Consider the following 23,350-nt stretch of genomic DNA (forward strand, 5'->3'; position numbering starts at 1 on the left):
CTGAAGCAAGAGCACCTCGTTGGGAATCATGCCCTTTACTTTGTGGGGTTTGATGCCAACACAGAGTAGTCACGGTCAGAATTGGACTGAACTGTAAGACACCAGTTGGTGTCCGAGATTTGTTGACAGAACCCGATAGTGAAGGAAAATACCAGTTCAACGTTTGCCAATTTAGTTACAAGCACGAAGACAAATGCTTCTAAAGATAAGGTCACTAAAAATGTGGATGATACAGAACCACATGTGTCTGAACCAAGGAGAGCAACTTACACTTCTACTTGAAAGTTTAGGGATGAAACAATGATTGTTATATGAAAAATTCAATAACTAGGAAAAGACAATAGCATTAACCCTGAAGAAAAATAAAAAGTAATACGACAAGATAAATGCAATCATAGCCCACTACTTGGCTCGTGTGAACAGTGATTTCATAACAATTTTAATATATACACTGTAAATTAATTTAACCAAAAATGATAATATAACTTCATTGGGAGGATAAGGAATGAAAAAAGGAAGTATATTACTTATCTGGTGGTGGTGGGGGGGTGGTGAAAGGACAACTAAATCCTCACCTTCAGTATTGGGAAGTCCTTAGATATTGACCACAACTCTAAACCAAAAAGCAGTAGTTGTTATAAGCATTTTATTTAGAGACACAGATGCAAATCTCAAAGAAACACCCAGAACTGGAATCAGATGCTTCTGGAAAATGTAAACAGAAAGAGAGGTATAAATAGGTCTTGGATAACTATTTCAGTGTTTAACCTATGTGCAAGAATCATATTAACAAAAATACAACTTTTTAAAAAAGTATCACTACCCACAACAGCACTGTGATGTTATCACAGGAAGCAGTATAATTTAAGGGGCAGAACCCAAGAGATGTGGCGGGGTTCCTGAGCTCACACAATTACGGAGGGTTGGATCCAGTTTGAAACTCTGTTCTTATGATTCCAAATCTTGTGTTTCTCTCTCAATCTTCCTAGTAGCAACCTGTCAATAAGTAAAGTGTTTTGACATCACAGGAGTAAAAAAGATTAATTCTGATTGGCAGGGATTGGGAAATCTCTTTATAGAAAGTACCCTTTAAACTAGTCTTTGAGCCATCTCAGGCTGCTCCCTGCCGGCAGGGAAAGTGCCTGGACCATATTCCTCCCTCTTCTCCTGCCACTACCTGACTTCCTGTCTGGGGTGGGGGAAGGATGGAGCTCCTGCAGTCCACCCACCGCATGATCCTGATGCGGGGGTCTGGCGAGCTCTCAACAGTCTGTAAACCATCTACAATTTCTCAGCACCTGGTGGCCCCACTATTACAGCTCCCATAAACTGCACCAATGTGGGTGTGCAATCAACAGAATAAGGTGAATAACAGTACATTTGACAGGGCTCACTGCAGTGTTACCAAACTCACTGTCTGTGTGTATGTCTGTCTGTCTACGTATTTTTGCCTTTCTGAGTACTTTTAAGTCCTTCTCTTGAAAGTGGCACACATCTGGAACTTTTTAAAAGTGAACCTGGGGCTGCTGGTTTTAAATAAGTGTGTCTACCCATTTCACAATAGAGTGATTATGGATGAGACTGGGCTTGTTCTGTCATCATGTGCTGCTGTTTTCCCACAGTATTTCGTTGTACTTCTTAAAACCATTTCTAAATATTACTGGAATGTTCAAGTTTCTTTGTTCCAGTTTCCCCTCAAGATTTCAAAATGTTAGAACATCTTTCTGCTCATATAGTGGTTATTTAAAAATTCGGAAAACATATATTTTCATTTATATATATACAGAGAGAGAGAGAGAAATACACATATTTGGGTTACAGATTGCTATTAACATTTCAGGGATGGTTGTTATTTGACACAATTAAGCTTGATGGACATTTTTTTCTGATCTCTGACTAGTTTTTCTTACACCCCACCTACTTTGGTTAGGGTTTGTTTTGGTTTTTGCATAACTGGAATACATTATCTAGCAATGCTTTCAGATAATCTGTGGGTGGTAAAATGTGGATGGATCCTTGCATATTTGAAAATTTTGTTTATTTTTCTACTTGGCTTTGTAGAAATTTGGGGATAATTATCAATTTCTGACATTCTAGCCTACTGTCTTCTCAAAACCCAGTTTGGCAATTATTCTTTGGCGAATGATTTCCCTCTGTTCTGGATGAATTTAAGATTTTTTTTTCTTATCCTTGGTGTGCTGAAATTGAAGTGCTCAGTGGGTCTTTTACATCCAAGTTTTCATGTCTTCCTTGAACTCTAGAAGCTTCTTTAAAAAGATCATTTATTTATATTTTTACTTCCCATTTGCTCAGTTATCTCTTTCTGAGATACTTACTAGGCTCAGGTCAGAATTTATTCCAATGCCTGCTGTCAATCCGTGGTTTCCAAATAGTTTCCCATTGACAGGCTTCTTGATAAAAGCAGATTCAGGTCTGGCGTGGGAGGTACAAGACAGCCTTGGGACACCTCATTTTATTTTGTTCTAGAAAGCAGAGCAGCTATCAAGGATCATAATGACCCTACCAAAAGGACAGGAGTCACCTTGATAATCTGAGCATCAGAAACAAAAATAACTGGAAGGAAATAAGACACATCAAATACCCCCCAAAATTATTCAAAATAATAATAAAATCTCATTGGTCATCTATTTGGCTATCTTGAATACTGTATAACATATTTAAAAATTAAAAAACAAACAAAAATATCCCCAAACAAAAAATATGAAGAATGCCTGCGTTCAAGTCCCAAAATCTTCTCTGCCTATACAAGAATGGTCCTAATAATATAACACCTCATTCATATGATCAAAGAAGAGACAAAAATGAGGTGTGTGAAAGTGTCTGAAAACTTTAAATTTACACGCATAGAAATGATGCCATTTTAGGGCGCTTTTCAAATACAGACACTGATATACACCTAAAAATCTACCTATTAGCAGGGGAAACAGGCCCTGAATACCCCCCAGCCCAGGTCTGAGGCAGGAGATGGATGGGCTCCAGGCTAGGCATTTACAACTGGCCTCCTATTTACATTTCTTCCGGCCAGAAAAAAAGTGGGCTTCAGGCCAGATACTTACAATTAGCCTCCTGTTTGCATTTCCTGAGACAGCAGATAGGTGGGCTCCAGGTTAGATATTTACAACCAGCCTCCTGTTTGCTCTCCGAAAGGAAAGTAACAACAGAAACAGGGTAGCTAGCCAGGCTTTATCTCCTGCAGACACCTTAAGATAACAGTCATGGCAGGAACAGACCGGGACTAAATCTTGTTTGAGTAAAGGATCAATAGGTCATATATTTCCCTTCCTTGGAGCAAAGGAGACACTACACATGGGCAGAAAGGCTCCTTGGGGTCAAACAGGAAGGAGGCACCACCCCATAATATGTGATGCTAAGGCAGCAGCGTCACAGGCCTCTGGGCTGGAATCCATCTAGGAAAAAAGTTTCCCACGCATGTTGGGGAGAGCCCTAGGGCAGGTCAAGTGTGGAAAAAGAAACCAGATAATTGGCCAAAGGTAAACAAGGACCTGAAGAACTGCCCTATATGAATGATTTAACCACCTCTTCACTGTGCTCCTCCTCATTAAGGAGGACGCCCACACCCTTTCTCTCTCTCTGCCTTGCTCCAATCTTCACTAAACAAACTGTTTCTCTGTGTGCTCTCCCATCATGCTGTGTCTCTACTAATAAACTTTGTAGCTGTTTTTACAGTTTTTGCCTCCCTGAGAAATGCATTTTTCACTGGGGGCAAGAGCCAGGGAAAAAAAATAGCTTCTAACCTCTAGCCCTTGCTGGTCTGGTGGCTAGGATTCCTGGTTTTCATCCAGGCTACACAGGTTCAATTCCTGGGCAGGGAACTAAGATCTCACTTCACACCACCGCTCAATGCTGCCTCTCCGAGATCAGGTCGACACCCACCACCCTTTCCAGATTTCCTACAACGATGAAGATAAACTCAGAAAGAGTCACATTTTCCTCCAAAAGAGCAGCCTTTCTGAAATAGGTGCAATCTTTCCAATCCAGAGAAAGCCACATCACATATCCCATCGTACTATTCCCCTCCTCTATTTGAGATTAAGTTTCAAGCTCTTTAAAAGTATTTCTGTCTAATTCTGTGTGCTTTTTTTTGTGTGTGTGGTACATGGGCCTCTCACTGCTGTGGCCTCTCCCGTTGCGGAGCACAGGCTCCGGACGCACAGGCCCAGCAGCCATGGCTCATGGGCCCAGTCGCTCTGCCGCATGTGGGATCCTCCCAGACCCGGGCACGAACCCGTGTCCCCTGCATCGGCACGCGGACTCTCAACCACTGCGCCACCAGGGAAGCCCCTGTGTGCTTTTAAAGTGACATCTGAAAAAAAATGGAGGGAGCCGGTGGAAAGCTGGTTTGTGATGACACATCAATGACCAGCTAGCTGCTCCCTGCAGATGCAAACCACCACTGGAAAGGAAACACATTTCCTGTCATGAGTATTCATTCCCTTTCAGTTTTTAATTTAATCCACTGCCTATAATTTTTCCTGTCATCAACAATGAAGGTGCCATCTGCACACTGTTGCTCTAATGCATGCCCAATTGTTATTGACAAAGAAGCGTCCTGGGCAGTGGCCATCACATTAATTGTTCCATACATGGAACAGGAGGAGGGGTCCAACTGGCCTGACGCTCTCCAAGGGAAAGAAAGGAGGTAAGGGGGACCTTCCTGCAGCTGGGTATCAGTCCAACTCCTGGACAGAGAGCTGCCTTCAATGCCTCTCATTCCTGAGACCAGATGTCAGTACAGACTGCTCCCGGGTATAAAGACTTCCAGAGAAAAGCCTCTGGTGCAGTTTCCATTCACTCTGGAACTTAAAAGCACAAGACCACTAATACAGAGGATAAGCCTGATTCGGAGATATTCTCCTATTTCTAAATATCTATGCTGCATGCAATTTTGTCTATAGAATGTGCCTCTGAAGACTAGCCAGAAGCACTTGAATGTCTGCAAATATCGGGATTCTCTGGGCTTTGTCTGTTTTTTTATCAACATGCCTGTTATTCTTTAGTTGCCATCAAGGAATTCTGTTGATCCTCAATCTCCAGATATTTTAGGCAAATATAAAATATTGTCCTAAACGATTCAGTCATAATTTGCTGAATAGCTACAACATTTAATGAAAAAAATCTAAGAGTAATGTTTTTGGATTAAAAAAAAACCTTGTAAAACAGTTTTTTAATGTTTTCTCAAGTTTTAAAGTTTTGGACCAACTGATTTTTAAGACCCATAAAATGTTTCATTTACTAATATATAAGCTATAAATTTTTCAAACTAACATACCAAAAAGTTCATTACCTCATTAAGGCTGTCTTTGAAAATAGTCAGTACAGAACTGTTTTAAGTTGCTTAGGACACGGGAATTTTTATTTTTCTCCAGTGTCAGATTATATGCATCCAAAACAAAAATAAAAACAGAAAATCCATCTCCATCTCATTTGTGAGCCATCAACATCCATCATAAGACCCTGCTTTGAGGTACACCTGCCAGTCCTAATAAATAAACTCATTCTGAAAAGAAGAATATCTCTACCAAAAATTTTCAAATAATCGGGCTTTAATCCTAACAGGAGTCCGAAACTATTTGATATTTTAATAGCTTTCTTAGAATAACTGCATCTCCTTCTACAGGGGCTATATTGAAGGAAACATTCATTTACATTTAAATAAATCATAAATGTAAGAAGTATGTAAAATGCTCATTCTTGATTAAGTCAAAGGTGTAGCCATGGACTAGGACACTACAACTTCTAATTGTATTTTTTTTTAGATAATACCTTGTAGGCATATATTCAATTCACTAAAAACCATTTGAAGGACACGCTCATACACCTTTCCAAGGAACTGCACTGATTTAAGAAAATGACAGACACAATTTTGCCCAAGTCTTCTCCAAACTATCAGTTTGAAGAAATCCATTAAATATCAAAATGAGAGGGGGAGGAACCAAGATGGCGGAGTAGAAGGACGTGCTCTCACTCCCTCTTGCGAGAACACCAGAATCACAACTAGCTGCTGGACAATCATCGACAGGAAGGCACTGGAACTCACCAAAAAAGATACCCCACATCCAAAGACAAAGGAGCAGGCACAATGAGACAGTAGGAGGAGTGCAATCACAGCAAAATCAAATCCCATAACTGCTGGGTGGGTGACTCACACACTGGAGAACATTCATACCACAGAAGTCCACCCACTGAAGTGAAGGTTCAGAGCCACACGTCAGGCTTCCCAATCTGGGGGACCGGCAACGGGAGGAGGAATTCCTAGAGAATCAGACTTTGAGGCCTACTGGGAATTGATTGCAGGACTTCGACAGGACTGGGGGAAACAGAGACTCCACTCTTGGAGAGCACACACAAAGTAGTCTGTGCATCGGGACCCAGGGGAAGGAACAGCGACCCCAGGGGAGACTGAACCAGACCTACCTGCTAGTGTTGGAGGGTCTCCTGCAGAGGCGGGAGGGGGGTCATGGCTCACCGTGGGGACAAGTGGGGGCAGCAGAAGTTCTGGGAAGTACTCCTTGGCGTGAGCCGTTCCAGAGTCTGTCATTAGCCCCACAAAAGCGGCCAGGTAGGCTCCAGTGTTGGGTTGCCTCAGTCCAAAAAACCAACAGGGAGGGAACCCAGCCCCACCCATCAACAGTCAAGTGGATTAAAGTTTTACTGAGCTCTGCCCACCAGAGCAACAGTCAGCTCTACCCACCACCAGTCCCTCCCATCAGAAAACTTACACAAGCCTCTTAGATAGCCTCATCCACCAGAGGGCAAACAGCAGAAGCAAGAAGAACTACAATCCTGCAGCCTGTGGAAAAAAAACCCCATCCACAGAAAGACAGACAAGATGAAAAGGCAGCGGGCTATGTACCCGATGAAGGAACAAGATAAAACCCCAGAAAAACAACTAAAAAAGGTGGAGATAGGCAACCTTCCAGAAAAAGAATTCAGAATAATGATAGTGAATATATTCCAGGACCTCGGAAAAAGAATGGAAGCGAAGACCGAGAAGATGCAAGAAATGTTTAACAAAGACCTAGAAGAATTAAAGAACAAACAAACAGAGAGGAACAATACAATAACTGAAATGAAAAATACACTAGAAGGAATCAATAGCAGAATAACTGAGGCAGAAGAATTGATAAGTGACCTGGAAGACAATATGGTGGAATTCACTGCTGCGGAACAGAATAAGAAAAAAGAATGAAAAGAAATGAGAACAGCCTAAGAGACCTCTGGGACAACACTAAACTTAAGAACATTCGCATTACAGGGGTCCCAGAAGGAGAATAGAGAGAGAAAGGACCAGAGGAAATATTTGAAGAGATTATAGTCCAAAACTTCCCTAACACGGGAAAAGAAATAGCCACCCAAGTCCAGAAAGCGCAGCGAGTCCCATACAGGATAAACCAAAGGAGAAACATGCCGAGACACATAGTAATCAAACTGGCAAAAATTAAAGGCAAAGAAAAAATATTGAAAGCAGCAAGGGAAAAATGACAAATAACATACAAGGGAACTCCCGTAAGGTTAACAACAGATTTCTCAGCAGAAACTACAAGCCAGAAGGGAGTGGCATGATCTACTTAAAGTGATGAAAGGGAAGAACCTACAACCAAGATTACTCTACCCAGAAAGGATCTCATCAGATTGGATAGAGAAATCAAAAGCTTTACAGACAAGCAAAAGCTAAGAGAATTCAGCACCACCAAACCAGCTCTACAACAAATGCTAAAGGAACTTCTCTAAGTGGGAAACACAAGAGAAGAAAAGGACCTACAAAAATAAACCCAAAACAATTAAGAAAATGGTAATAGAAACATACATATCCATAATCAGCTTAAACGTGAATGGATTAAATGATCCAACCAAAAGACACAGGCTTACTGAATGGATACAAAAACAAGACCCATATATATGCTGTCTACAACAGACCCACTTCAGACCTAGGAACACATACAGACTGAAAGTCAGGGGATGGAAAAAGAAATTCCATGCAAGTGGAAATCAAAAGAAAGATGGACTAGCTATACTCATATCAGATAAAATAGACATAAAAATAAAGAATGTTACAAGACACAAGAAGGACACTACATAATGATCAAGGGATCAATCCAAGAAAAAGATATAACTATTATAAATATATATGCACCCAACATAGGAACACCTCAATACATAAGGCAACTGCTAACACCTATAAAAGAGGAAACAAACAGTAACACAATAATATTGGGGGACTTTAACACCTCACTTACACCAATGGACAGATCATCCAAAATGAAAATAAATAAGGAAACAGAAGCTTTAAATGACACAATAGACCAGATAGATTTAATTGATATTTATAGGACATTCCATCCAGAACCAGCAGAGGATTCTTTCTTCTCAAGTGCGCATGGAACATTCTCCAGGATAGATCACATCTTGGGTCACAAATCCAGCCTCAGTAAATTTAAGAAAATTGAAATCATATCAAGCATCTTTTCTGACCACAATGCTATGAGATTACAAATGAATTACAGGGAAAAAAGCACAAACACATAGAGGCTAAACAATACGTTACTAAATAACCAAAAGATCACTGAAGAAATCAAAGAGGAAATCAAAAAATACCTAGAGACAAATAACAATGAAAACATGACTATCGAAAACCTATGGGATGCAGCAAGGGCAGTTCTAAGAAGCAAGTTTACGGCTATACAAGCCTACCTCAAGTTTACGGCTATACAAGCCTACCTCAAGAAAAAACTCAAGTAAACAATCTAACCTTACACCTAAAGGACCTAGAGAAAGAAGAACAAACAAAACCGAAAGTTAGCAGAAGGAAAGAAATCATAAAGATCAGAGAAGAAATAAATGAAATAGAAACAAAGAACACAATAGCAAAGATCAATAAAACTAAAAGCCGGTTCTTTGAGAAGATAAACAAAATTGTTTATCCTCAAGAAAAAAGAGGGAAAGGACTCAAATCAATAAAATTAGAAATGAAAAAGGAGAAGTTACAACAGACACTGCAGAAATACAAAGCATCCTAAGAGACTACTACAAGCAACTCTATGCCAATAAAATGGACAACCTGGAAGAAATGGACAAATTCTTAGAAAGGTATAACCTCCCAAGACTGAACCAGGAAGAAACAGAAATATGAACAGAACAATCACAAGTAATGAAATTGAAACTGGGTTTAAAAATCTTCCAACAAACAAAAGTCCAAGACTAGATGGCTTCACAGGTGAATTCCATCAAACATTTAGAGAAGAGCTAACACCCACCCTTCTCAAACTCCTCCAAAAAATTGCAGAGGAAGGAACATCCCCAAACTCATTTTACGAGGCCAGCATCACCCTGATACCAAAACCAGACAAAGATACTACAAAAAAAGAAAATTACAGACCAATATCACTGATGAATATAGATGCAAAACTCCTCAACAAAATACTAGCAAACAGAATCCAACAACACATTAAAAGGATCATACACCATGATCAAGTGGGATTTATCCCAGGGATGCAAGGATTCTTCAATATACGCAAATCAATCAATGTGATACACCATATTAACAAATTGAAGAATAAAAACCATATGATCATCTCAATAGATGCAGAAAAAGCTTTTGACAAAATTCAACACCCATTTATGATAAAAACTCTCCAGAAGGTGGGCATAGAGGGAACCTACCTCAACATAATAAAGGCCATATATGACAAACCCACAGCAAACATCATTCTCAAAGGTGAAAAACTAAAAGCATTTCCTCTAAGATGAGGAACAAGATAAGGATGTCCACTCTCACCACTATTATTCAACATAGTTTTGGAAGTCCTAGCCACGGCAATCAGAGAAGATAAAGAAATAAAAGGAATACAAATCGGAAAAGGAGAAGTAAAACTGTCACTGTTTGCAGATGACACGATACTATACATAGAGAATCCTAAAAATGCCACCAGAAAACTACTAGAGCTAATCAATGAATTTGGTAAAGTTGCAGGATACAAAATTAATGCACTGGAATCTCTTACATTCCTATACACTAATGATGAAAAATGAAAGGGAAATTAAGGGAACACTCCCATTTACCACTGCAACAAAAAGAATAAAATACCTAGGAATAAACCTACCTAGGGTGACAAAAGACCTGTATGCAGAAAACTATAAGACGCTGATGAAAGAAACTAAAGATGATACAAACAGATGGAGAGATATACCATGTTCTTGGATTGGAAGAATCAATATTGTGAAAATGACTATACTACCCAAAGCAATCTATAGATTCAATACAATCCCTATCAAATTACCAATGGCATTTTTTACAGAACTACCACAAATCACCTTAAAATTTGTATGGAGACACAAAAGACCAGGAATAGCCAAAGCAGTCTTGAGGGAAAAAAACGGAGCTGGAGGAATCAGACTCCCCGACTGCAGACTATACTGCAAAGCTACAGTAATCAAGACAATATGGTACTGGCACAAAAACAGAAACATAGATCAATGGAACAAGATAGAAAGCCCAGAGATAAACCCACACACCTATGGTCAACTAATCTATGACAAAGGAAGCAAAGATATACAATGGAGAAAAGACAGTCTCTTCAATAAGTGGTGCAGGGAAAACTGGACAGCTACATGTAGAAGACTGAAATTAGAACACTCCCTAACACCATACACCAAAATAAACTCAAAATGGATTTGAGACCTAAATGTAAGACTGGACACTATAAAACTCTTAGAGGAAAACATAGGAAGAACACTCTTTGATATAAATCACAGCAAGATCTTTTTTGATCCAACTCCTAGAATAATGGAAATAAAAATAAACAAATGGGACCTAATGAAACTTCAAAGCTTTTACTCAGCAAAGGAAACCATAAACAAGATGAAAAGACAGCCCTCAGAATGGGAGAAAATATTTGCAAACGAATCAATGGACAAAGGTTTAATCTCCAAAATATATAAACAGCTCATGCAGCTCAATATTAAAGAAACAACCCAATCCAAAAATGGGCAGAAGACCTAAATAGACATTTCTCCAAAGAAGACATACAGATGGCCAAGAAGCACATGAAAAGCTGCTCAACATCACTAATTATTAGAGAAATGGAAATCAAAATTATAATGAGGTATCACCTCACACCAGTTAGAATGCGCATCATCAGAAAATCTACAAACAACAAATGCTGGAGAGGGTGTGGAGAAAAGGGAACCCTCTTGCACTGTTGGTGGGAATGTAAATTGATACAGCCACTATGAAGAACAGTATGGAGGTTCCTTAAAAAACTAAAAATAAGAACAGTATGGAGGTTCCTTAAAAAACTAAAAAACTAAAAAGAATTACCATACGATCCAGCAATTCCACTACTGGGCATATACCCAGAGAAAACCGTAATTCAAAAACATACATGCACCCGGATCTTCACTGCAGCACTATTTACAATAGCGAGGTCATGGAAGCAACCTAAATGCCCATCAACAGATGAATGGATAAAGAAGATGTGGTAAATATATACAATGGAATATTACTCAGCCATAAAAAGGAACGAAATTGAGTCATTTGTTGAGACGTGGATGGATCTAGAGACTGTCATACAAAGTGAAGTAAGTGAGAAAGAGAAAAAACAAATATTGTATATTAACGCATGTGTGTGGAACCTAGAAAAATGATACAGATGAACCGGTTTGCAGGGCAGAAGTTGAGACGCAGATGTAGAGAACAAACATATGGACACCAAGGGGGGAAAACCGCGGTGGGGTGGGAATGGTGGTGTGCTGAATTGGGCAATTGGGATTGACATGTATACACTGATGTGTATAAAACTGATGACTAATAAGAACCTGCAGTATAAAAAAGCAAACAAATAAAAAACTAATACTAAACTTTCCTTGGGTAATTTGTATGGAAATATGTTAATATAAATGTTTCAGACATCACATGAATTCTCTAAAAATCTTATATGTTTTGGTATAATGTTATAAGTCATAATTCTAGTTATTACTTTAAAATGTATATCTCAGAAATTTAAAAAAATATATCAAAATGATATTGCAGAAATACTGACATGGATTTGTGAATCAAATAATTAATCAAAAAGAGAAAATAACATATATTTTGCCCATTTGCTTATTTGCTGATAAGAGTATCCTTTAAGTTTCTAGCTTAAGATGTCAGCTTATACTGATCTATTTCCCCTTTCCCCCCAAGACCACTCAAATTAAAATAAAGAAGGGAAACAGTATGTCAATGAAAACATGTTGCCTGCCAGATCAGGAAACAGAGGATGTTGCAGCCATCAAGCCATCATATTACAGCCTCCCTGGGTGGTGAGCCCTGAGGGAACGTGGGATGGAAACAGGATGCCCGCCATCAAGCAGTCGGTCACTGCAGCCACCCCCAAACATGCACCCTGAGGAGACTCAGGATGAGAAAGCACAGGATACTGGCCCCAGAGAGCTGAGGTGCATATCAAAGGAATGATTTCAGTGAGCCCAGACTCTCGCATCTTCCCATACATAGAAAAGCACTGAATTCCTTAACTTGAGATGTCTGGTTTTCTTTAATTAACAGTAATCTTCTGATGTTCTGACCACTTGGTCTTTGTTGCAAAAACTCCCATATACCCTGGCTCCTCCCTTCCCTCTTCAGAGACGAGACGTCGCTCAGAGCTACCTGAGAGGCTGCCTCCCAGGCCTAAGTCCTCAGTCCTGTCCACCAAATAAAACATAATTCTCAACTTTTAGCTCGTGCATTTTTTTCAGTCGACAGGTATAAACTTCCCAAAACAAAGAGAATGGGAATGGGGCCATAAAAAGACAAAGTATTTCAATACACTACAAGAAGAGAACACACACACAGACGGAGGTTTGGTAACTGCAAAAGCAGATGAAGGAAGCCCTGTGCTGAACACTGGGGAGGGTGCTTCAGGATGGAGGTAGCAGGTCTGCCAGGTAGAAACCCATAGAGTTCAGAAGTGCCCTGAGTCTGGAGGAGGGCAGGGAGTATGGAGTGGAGCTGTCACAGGTGAATTCAGAGAAAGCTTTGTCAACTCCCTTCTGACAATAATAAGCAACCAGGTTTCTCCTCACTCCACGGAGTGAAAGCTCAAACAAACTGATCTGATCAGTGAGCGCTGTACAGTACAATATGGTAGCCACTCCAAAACGTGGCTCGAGTCGTGGATGTGTGGCCAGTGCTGTGAGCCTAACACACAGGATTTCCACAGCTTAGCTCTGCCCTCCCCTAAAAGCATTAACCATCTCATTAATATTTTTTATGTTTGCTACCCATTGCAACTTTAATAATTTAGGAATACTAGGCTAAGTAAGATACTTATTAAAATTAATGTTCCCTGCACCATTTTCCTTTTTAAATGTGACCACCAGAAAATCTAAAATCACATCTGGAGCTGATATTACATTTCTATTGGACAGCCCTGAATTAGGGAACAAAGAAGCTAACGAAGAGGAGAAACTAACACAGTAATGTGAAGCAATTATACGCCAATAAAGATCTATTAAAAAAAAGAGGTGCCTTGAAGCAAAGCATTCAGTCCTTGAGCATTTAGGGTCCTCAAAAATGTAACAGCCCCCATCTGATATAGCACTTCTATCAATGTTTCTGTTCCCAATTTAAAAACAGGAAGAGAATACTAAGAATCAGAAGGCACTTTAGGAAGTCTTGCCAAACAAATAGTAAAAATAAACAGAAAGACAAATAAGCAAAATTAAAAGAAAGGAAGAAAAGTAACCCTACCCTAGAAGAAATAACATTGTTTGGTTTAAAACAAATGAACTACAAAAATAAAGAAGGAAAGGACAACCCTCCAAGCGGTATCCTCAGAGAAAGAGGGGCAAATGTACAAAGGACAGAGGGAACAGCAAAAGGAAGACACAGAGGACGGACAGCGTGACCAAAGACATCGGGAAAGGAAGGTACAATAAGGTTTGGTGAAGAAGATAAAAAGGGAGAGCGTCTCAGCTTGACCCCAGATCAGCTGACAACAGGAACACTCAACTGAATGGCATGGAAGCCACAGCACTAAACCCACACAGAAGGAAACAGGGGCTTAGAAAAATGGTTTTGCAGAGAACAGTGCTTACACTGTCACAGAATCGTGAGGGCTGCTTTTTTTTTTCTTTTTAAGTTGAATCAAGCCAACTTTAAATTACAAAGAAATTAAATATGGCTAAAGAATGGAATGTACATGTTACCAACATGGAGATGGAAGGACTTCGAGAGAAGTAGGGACAGAACGGGAGTGATTACAGAAAAGGAAAACTGAATTCCGGGTGACAGAAATAACAAGCAGCTTTAAGACTGTCTTTTTTTATTTTTCACCAAGTTAGTTTGTAGATATAGTTAAGATTACTCTTAATTTTTTATTGAGGTAACTTTTTAAAATTTATTTTATTGAAGTAGAGTTGATTTACAATGTATTAGTTTCTGCTATACAACAAAGTGATTCAGTTATACATATACATTCTTTTTCATATTCTTTTCCATATGGTTTATCACAGGATATTGAATATAGCTCCCTGTGCTATACAGTAGGACCTTGTTATTTATCCATTCTATATGTAATAGTTTGCATCTGCTAATCCCAAATTCCCAATCTATCCCTCTGCCAACCCCTCTTCCCCTTAGCAACCTATGTCTGCGAGTCTGTTTCTCGTTCTAGATATGTTTGTGTCATATTTTAGATTTCACATATAATTGATATCACAATATTGGTTTATAACATCATATAAGTTTGACCTATACATTACATTTCAACTTCTGTACACACTGCAGCATGCTCACCACCAGAAGGTTAATTTCCATCTGTCACCATCCTGTTGATGCCCTTAACCCATTTTGCCCTTCTGAAGATGCGAAAGTGAGCAGTGGAAGAAGTGAGAACAGAGGTTAAGAGAGGAGGTGGGGAGAGCTGTGAATGAGCCAAGTTCATATCTGTCATAACAGGAATTCACAGAAAATGGGTAAAGTTGATCAATCCAGGAAGAGGACTATAAACAGAGTATTAAAATAGGAGTCATAATCAGAAACAGAGGCAGCTGAAGGTCTTTGGGAAATGGTCAGCAATGGGAAATGTGGAGAGGGCCCAGGACTTTTCAGAAATCCTTTACTGTTGGCTCTGTAAATGCTGTGTGTGCCCTACTGACATTTATTTGTGTGTGTGTGTTCCAGTAAGACTTTATTTACAAAAACAGGCAGTGGGCAGATTTTTAATCTGTGGGCTATAGTTTGTAATCCCTGCTTTATTCATTTTTACTACTTTGCATCTGCTAACCCCAAACTCCCAATCCATCCCTCCCCTACCCCCTCCTTGGCAACCACAAGTCTGTTTTCTATGTCTGTGAGTCTCTTTCTGTTTTGTAGATAGGTTCATTTGTGTCATATTAAAAATGGCATAGCCCCTACATTTTCTCCGTATTATGCACACGCTAAATAACTGAAATGTCCGTTTGGGGGCAGACACAGTGGATAATACAATGTCTAAATGTGAGAAAGTTCACCAATTGTGCAGTCATTACACTAACAACCCTTAAATTATCCTTGAAAAACAAAATAATCATCAGTCGAGATTTTCACGTGAAGGTAAAACAACAACAACAAAAAGCCTGTAAAAGCAAATATATAGGAAAGTATCTTCATGAGCTTGAGGAAGGGTAAGACTTTCTAAAGATAACATAAGCCCTAAACATAGAAGAAACGAATTACAAAATTAGGCAATTAAGAATTTCTGTTCATCAAAAGATACCATTTATCTGTAAGCATATTCTACTTCAATTAAAAGTTTACAAAAGAGGGAAAGAACATGAGGAGTGAAAAGACCAGCCAAAGAGTCAAAGAAAATACTTGCAAAAATATTTTACAAAGGGCTCATGTCCATAATACAGAAAAACTCATACAAATACCAATAAGGAAAAAACAAAACCACACACACACACACACACACACACACACACACACACACACACACACAAAGATAAAAATAGGCAAGAGATATGAATAAACACTTTGTAACACTTTGTAAGAGAAGATGATATCCAAGTGGAAAATTAACAAATGAAAATGTCCTCGACTTTATTGGTAATCAGGAAACTGCTAATTAAAATCACAAGGAAGTATCACTCCCCACCCACCAGAATGGTAAATTTAAAAGACTAAAATCCAAAGTGTGGGTGATTATGTAGAACAAGAAGAATTTTTCAGACGCTGCTGGTGAGAATGTTAATTGGTATAATCATTTTGAAAAGGGTTTGGCTTCATCTGGAAAAGTTAAAGATATGGCATCCTATGGCCTGGCTAGTGCCCTCCTATATATATACATACGTGATAGAAATACAAATACATGTGCATCAAAAGACATGAGCAATTAGAATATTCATGGCAGTGTCCTTCATAAGACAAAAGCTAGAAACAACTTAAATCTCCATCAACAGAATAACAAATCATGTTATATCCACTTGATAAAAATGAATAAACTGCAGCAACAGGCAAGAACTTGGGTGACTCTCACAAAAATAAAAGTGAGTAAAAGAAAACAAAAGAATACATATTGTGTGCTGTGTGATTCCACTTGTATAAAGTTCTGGAGAAGGGCAAAACTAAACCCTTGCACTTGATTTCATGTTAATGGTTTTCCAGTGGGAAAAAAGGGGGGAAGAGACGTCCTGGGTGGTGGTTACCTGCGTGGGTTCACTGTGATAATTCACCAAGTTGGTTTTGATATTGTGCTACACGGTGGATACATATTACACTGCAATTCAAAGTTGAAGATGACTTCAAAAATGAAATCTGCCTAAGAGCTAGCCAGCATATTAAAGGTTACTGCAAATGTCAATAAAACATCTTAAGAAAAAACAGTGAATAAAAGAATGTTTCCAGAACAGTGATTTCAATTGTAAATGTTATCAATTTGAGTTTAATCAATCAGTGAGCAGCCTCGGATTAATTTGCTTAATCTGAGCCCCTCCATATGACACACTGTATGTGTGAGCTTCTAAAGACGGCTGCAGTAGAGTAGAAAACCATTTTACGATTCTAACGTTTCAAAACACCTGGAACTCAACCTGACCACTTGCCTTCTCTCCACAAAATAAAACAAACACATTTATTCTTGCTCAGACACACACACACAAGGGGGGATGGGTCAGCTCCTCCTTCTACTACCTGACTACCTGACTCAGAGCATGGAGTCAGCCCTGTGTCCAGGCCTCTCCCACAGCCTCCTCCCCTGCAGGATTTTAAACAATTCCTTACTTAATTTCATGTTAGTTTCAGCCAATTATTTGGCTCTCTGGGAGCTATGACTCCATGGCTTTTGCTGTAACTTCTAGCTTTTTCTCTTGGAAACTTAAGCATATTATGTGATGTCTTATGATATCCAAAAACATATTCAAAAAGGAGAGATAAGAGTAATAGGGGGGTGTGTGTGTGTGTGTGTGTGTGTGTGTTTATATACAAATAAATGTGCACATGCAAACTTTTTTACAATGGTTTTGGTTTTTACTTTGAGGGCTCTTTTTGCTAAAACAGTTTATAGCTAATGTAGAGTGGGAATAAGGAAATCACTGAAATAAAGAGCATGGGAATCAGAAAGTTCCAAATTACTTTCGTCTTCTCTAAGAAGTAAAACACTACCTAATCCTGATAAATCAATAAGGGAGCAGAGATTTTCACTGGCATCTCTCCATGACAAGACCACTTCTCTTCCTTTAACAGCATGTCAAGGATGAATCAGGAGCTCTGAGAGAACTGAGCCTCTGGGGAATATCTTCAGGGGTAGACTTGAAAGGCAACATTTACAAGAGAGCTTCCTTTATTAAAAGTGCCCATAATCCCCAGCCTATAAAGCTAAAAGAATTTTGTACGTTTATGTTCCAGAGCCATAAAGAGGTTTAAGAGGGATACAATTTCTACCTTAATAAATCTGGATCAATTACAAAGGTGCATGGTAAACAAGTTTTAATTTAGAATTTCAGTTCTGCTACCAGCAATGATGAACAAGGTAGTTCTCACCAGCCCTCCGGTGAGAATAATCAGAAAAATGCAATGATCATGTGCATGAAGGCACCAGATAACTAGCAGGGCAATGATGAACAGCAGGGCCAAGGTCCAGAAAAGGGAAGTTTAGGAAAATAACAGGATCTGGGGCCATTTTTCCAGAGCCATGTGATGATTTCTAAAGCAACGCCTACAATGCCAAAAGTTTAAACAGATCTTGGCAGACTCAACAGCTAGCAGGACAAATAGGGGTGCAGGGTCCACAGAAAAGAAGAAAGACCCTGCTAAATTCTCTATTTGCACACCCTAAAACATATATGCAAAATTCAGAAACTAACCAGCCCTCCCAGGAACGGAAGCCCAGGTCCTCCTCTACTCAGACACTAACTGGATTAAGGTGATTTGTGCTTGCTGGTAGCTACAGCCTGTGTGTTGGTCAGAAGCAAACATAAAACTAGAGGGAGGTAGTGTCAAGATCTTCAAATTATCTCTGTGATTTTTCACATACAAAATCTGGGATAAAATTTAAAAGCATCCAGGTTTAGAAGTAACATCATGAATCATTTCAATAAATACTTTGTGAGAGATTTCTAAAATAAAAATAGGAACAGGGATTGAATATGCAGTGATAGTGAGAGTTATGTAATAGTGGGGAAAGAACACAATTTTGTTTTAAAACTCAGTTTATTACTTGGCCTATTTACGTCACTTTAAAAGTAATGCCTGCTAATATTGTTTAAGGCACCATAATGGTGTTATGCTATTTCAATTTTTAAATATTTCTCTAAACATCCCAAAACACAGAGAAAAGACAGCCTGAACTGCACCAGAAGGCCTTGAGTGATGGTGATTTGGGTGATTTTCCCCCCTGCAGTCCTTTTTTTGTTTAATTTGATTTCTTGCACAAAACACATATCTGTAGCTGTAAGAAATACCATTTATAAAAACATTATTAGGATAATTACATAACTGCACCTTGGGTTTTCTTCATAAACTGTCTTCAAGGTGTGCAATTTTTACAGCAAATATTTGGTAATATTAAGTTAGAGTTGTAGCATTTTACATAGTGAACAGTAAATATAAAATCATAAGTCTGACAAACCAGAGCAGAGGCCAAGGGATTTCAGATAACACACAAGCCCTCAGACACTGGGCTCCACACCCATGCCTGCCCTCTGCAGTAGCAAACCCCAAATGCACAACCACTTTGTTCTGCTGTCTTGTGACTAAAGCTTCTAAAAAGTTGACTCTGCAATCCCAAATGTACAAAAGAACAAAAATCATCCATGCATCATTATATGTTATACATTTCCATATAATATTGTGTTGATTCCTATTATTCATTTTAAATACCTTGCCTTCTGGCCATGCTTTCATAACTGTACACATTTATTTTATGCAAATCAACACTCGGAATGGCCTTCAGATATATGTGTACAGGTGAATGACTAAATGGCATGCACAAAGGAGAAATATTATGGAAACTGTTGGTAGTTTAAGAACCTTACACTTGCATCACTTCAAAATGATTTCTTAGGTATTATCTCATTCCCAGCCCAGATACAAGCCCATGAGGTAAATTAATAATCACCATAAGTCAGAGTATGCATTTAGGTACTTTCACTCAATAAATTTATCTATATACCTACATGAAGTTCACATACACAGTTATATATCATAGATAGTATACCCAAAATGCCTCTGGAATCTGTCCACGTCTCCACATTCCCACAGTGACCGTTCTAGTTTCGACCTCTTCATCCTTTGCCTACACTTTCTCTTCTCTTTAATCTGTCCCACACAGACACTGCCCTTAGCATCCTCGATCTAAACACAGATCTAGCAACATCCCTCCTCTTGATTAAAAATCCACCACCCGTTCCCATGCTTCACCTCGTGCCTCACCAAGGGTGCCTGGTAAAACTATCCCTCTAAAAACACAGGCCTTTGTCTTTAGAAATTTATGCACATTTTTTTCATTCTAGTCTATAATTCATACTTATTGGATTGAATACAAATATAATGGTTTGGACTGTTTCCATTTCTAGGAAAATATGCAATGGCAAGCTGGTCTTGCAGCTTCACAAATCCTCTAGCACACCACCACCTCCGCCTCATGTCCTGGGAGATACCCAGGCGAGAGTCCGGGGCAAAATGTAAACTCTGCAGAGCCACTTGACACACCTCACATTCAACACCTCTTCTGTCTACAGTATGAACTCACCTCAGCCCTCCCACCAAAAGATAACCCCATCCTTGCAAGGTGTGTTTCTAGAACATCATTCTTACAAAAGGGTACCTAAGAGAAAGTTAGTAGTTTTGTTAGTATGATATCCCTCCTTTAAAACATTCTCAACACACATAGCACATTCAAGTTTCTGAAAAGTTTTTCAGCAAAACCCACAGCGAAGATCAACTGGGAGCCAGTGTTCCACAGAACACACCTTGTTGAGGGTGTGCTGTCCTCACCCCACTCTCATCCTTCCTCACCCTGTTCGTCTCACCTGGAAAGCCTTTCTTATTTTCTCCAACTGGCAAACTTCTACTCACCTTTAGAAATCTAATTCCTAGCCATCCTGGCTGGAAGTAAATATTTCCTACTACGTGTGTCTGTACCACTTTACCGACATTTGTGTTCAATTACACATGATGTAATCTTGGATTTACACGTCAGTCTCCCTAGATAGACTGTGAATTCTAGAAGTAGAAATAATCCCTTAACCAGGTATAAGTTCGCAGAATCTAGCAACGTCCACAAGTCCTTCAATAAGTGTATGTGGAATAAGTTGATAAACAGGTAAATGATCTTCCATGAAAATAAGATATGTAGAATCACACATTATCTCCCTATTACTCCCACCAGGAAATCTCTGCTGGCAGAAAGGGCAATAACAAGATTTGGGAGAAAAAATGTTCTCTACAACAGCCCAGTCAGAATGGGCAAAGGACCCCTGGAACAAAATTTGTAAACAGAACCTGACAACAGTTAGGGCTCTGCCACATGAATCACTTATGAGTCACTGTATCTCTGTCCAGGGTCCCAAGAGTCTGGCTGGAAAGCCCTGGCTCTGCTTCAAAACCAGACGGAGCCCAGTCCTGCTGGAATACAAATGTTTGCATATTTCATTATTTCTAATAGAGAGACTTCCTTTTCACCCAGGATCTCAGGATAGTTACATTCAATCAGTTACACTCAGGCAGTTTAAATAAATTAAGCTGACTTCTTTCTGCAAAAGAAGTTACAGATTCTAAAGGAGGCAGGAGATGCAAAGGGCTTGCAAGGCAAATGTGGATGTTCCACACAGCCCTGCCTCTAACCAATGAGCAACCTTGGGCAAGAGACCACACCTTTCTAGGCACTGGCATCCCAAACCTTGAGTTCAGTAGCTACATAATGAAGATCAAGCAAACCTTCAGTGAATCACCAGTGTGTGGCAAGCACTTTCTCTTATTTAATCCTCTCAAAACCCTGTGAAGTGAGTATTACTATTCTCATTTTACACATGAGGAAACAGGGCTTAGAAAGGTAAAGTAATTTGCTCAAGGCCACTCCATGAGCTCACAGGATTGCTGGGCTGGCAAGTCAAATGCATTCCCGGGTAGATCCACAGTGAGAACAATGTATTAACTGGAAAATACAGACTCAGGATGTTTAAGAAACTTTCCTCAGAACAACCAGCCAGAAACCAGCAGAGCCAGAACCTACCAAAGGTCCCAAGCACAAATCCTGAGCTCTCTGAAGTAACAGAGAAGCTGCTGCATAAAGCACTTGCCTCCCCAAATGCCGCAGGCCTGTGCTGCTCCAAAGCCCCTGTAACTCCATTTCTCCACCACGGCTCCGCCTAACACCGGGACAGCTTTCCCAGCCCCTCTTCCCCTAACCCCATATCTCCATCCCTTCCCCTTTCCTGAAGCCCAAGCTCTGTAAACAGGAATTTTTGCCCTGGTAACCCACGAGACAGCACTTGTCTGCCTTTACAGCTCTCCTCTGTGATAACCTGCCCACGTCATCGCACGCACGTTCAATATTTTGAAGCACAGGGTCTCTCTGTAGAAGGAAGTACATATTTAACACAGGTGTCATGTGGGAAAGCAAGCCATTCATCACAGCAGTTTAACTAGGTTAAGTGATGCAACATACATCAGTGTAAGAGAATGGGCACTCTTTATTTTCAGGACTATGAAATCTTACCTGTCTTTTTACACCTCTAATCTGCACACCTCTGGAGGCTCTTAGCACTTTCTACCTATTGTAGCTATTCTCACACTCCCTTCCTACCACATTCTTCCCTCCCTGAAACAGCGTCACACCTGTACACTTCTCCAGAGCACAGTCCAATGAATGCCTTGTACAAGCTAGACACTGAAATCCATTTATAATGACTTAAACACTTTTGTAAAATATTTATATCGTATGAGGATGTGCCAACTGAATATCCAATATCCATATTTAATATGTGACAACCGAATATCCAAAGCAGTCTAGAAGAGCGAAAGAACAAACTTACCCAGATATTACACAGATCTGCCAATTGAAGTGCGCAAGCCCGTGGGGCTGAAAGCAGCTGCCTGAAGGAGCAGACGAGTGTATCCCAGCGGCGGAGCTTTGCTCATCCTCAAAGTAAGACGACCCGCACTACCCTCACCAGGAAGGCAAAGAATGCCCATTACTGGAATTGGGGAGGGGGTCTAAATGCTCAGAGTTGGCCCTTTGCCTGGACAGATGAACCAGCTGCAAAGCCCAGGGCCAGGCCTCTACCCAGAGAAGGTGCATACCACGGGCAGCAGAAAAGCCTAGAAATGTCTAAATTGACTCCAAATGTCGGACTGCATGCCAATACTTATACCATAAGGGGTACTAATACGTGATCATTCAGACCTGTTCTTGAGGATTCCCGGCTCGGGACGGAGATACTTTCGTCCTGAGTTTCTAAACCGAGGGCAAGGCGGGTCTGAAGTACGCGCGCACAGGTGGCCGGGGCGCGCGCCAGGCTCCTCCCAGGCGACCGGGGAAACCGAGGCACGCGGCGGCGGGCAGGGCCGGGCCGGGACTCACCACGTCCATGATCTGCAGAAGGCTCAGAGAAAAGTAGACGGTGAGCGGCTGCGAGTCGTTGGCCACGGGCCTCTCCAAAGGATTGTAGTTCTTGACCAGGTCCTTGTAGAGCTTCCTCTGGAACTCGCCTTGCAGGGACACTTCAGGAGAGGAGAGAAGAGCCGGGCGGGCTGCTCAAGGAAGGCCAGAGGGGATGCGCCCTGCGCACCCTGCCCGCACCCCCGGCCGCCCAAGCATAGCAGCCCAGACGCGCAAGGCTCGCCTTC

At 40.2% G+C, this 23,350-nt stretch overlaps 1 protein-coding gene across 1 annotated transcript in view; it reads right to left on the bottom strand.

Moving 5' to 3' along the window:
- The window catches only part of CHRNA7 (cholinergic receptor nicotinic alpha 7 subunit), a 124,278-nt gene that overhangs the window by 100,538 nt on the left and 390 nt on the right, over positions 1-23,350 (bottom strand). Inside the window, exon 2 of the mRNA XM_079913922.1 lies at positions 23,085-23,224. Coding sequence (XP_079770048.1) covers positions 23,085-23,224 — 140 coding nt within the window. The remainder of the gene's footprint in view (positions 1-23,084; positions 23,225-23,350) is intronic.

The sequence above is a fragment of the Stenella coeruleoalba genome (assembly GCF_951394435.1).
Source record: "Stenella coeruleoalba genome assembly, chromosome: 2".
NCBI lineage: Eukaryota > Metazoa > Chordata > Mammalia > Artiodactyla > Delphinidae > Stenella > Stenella coeruleoalba.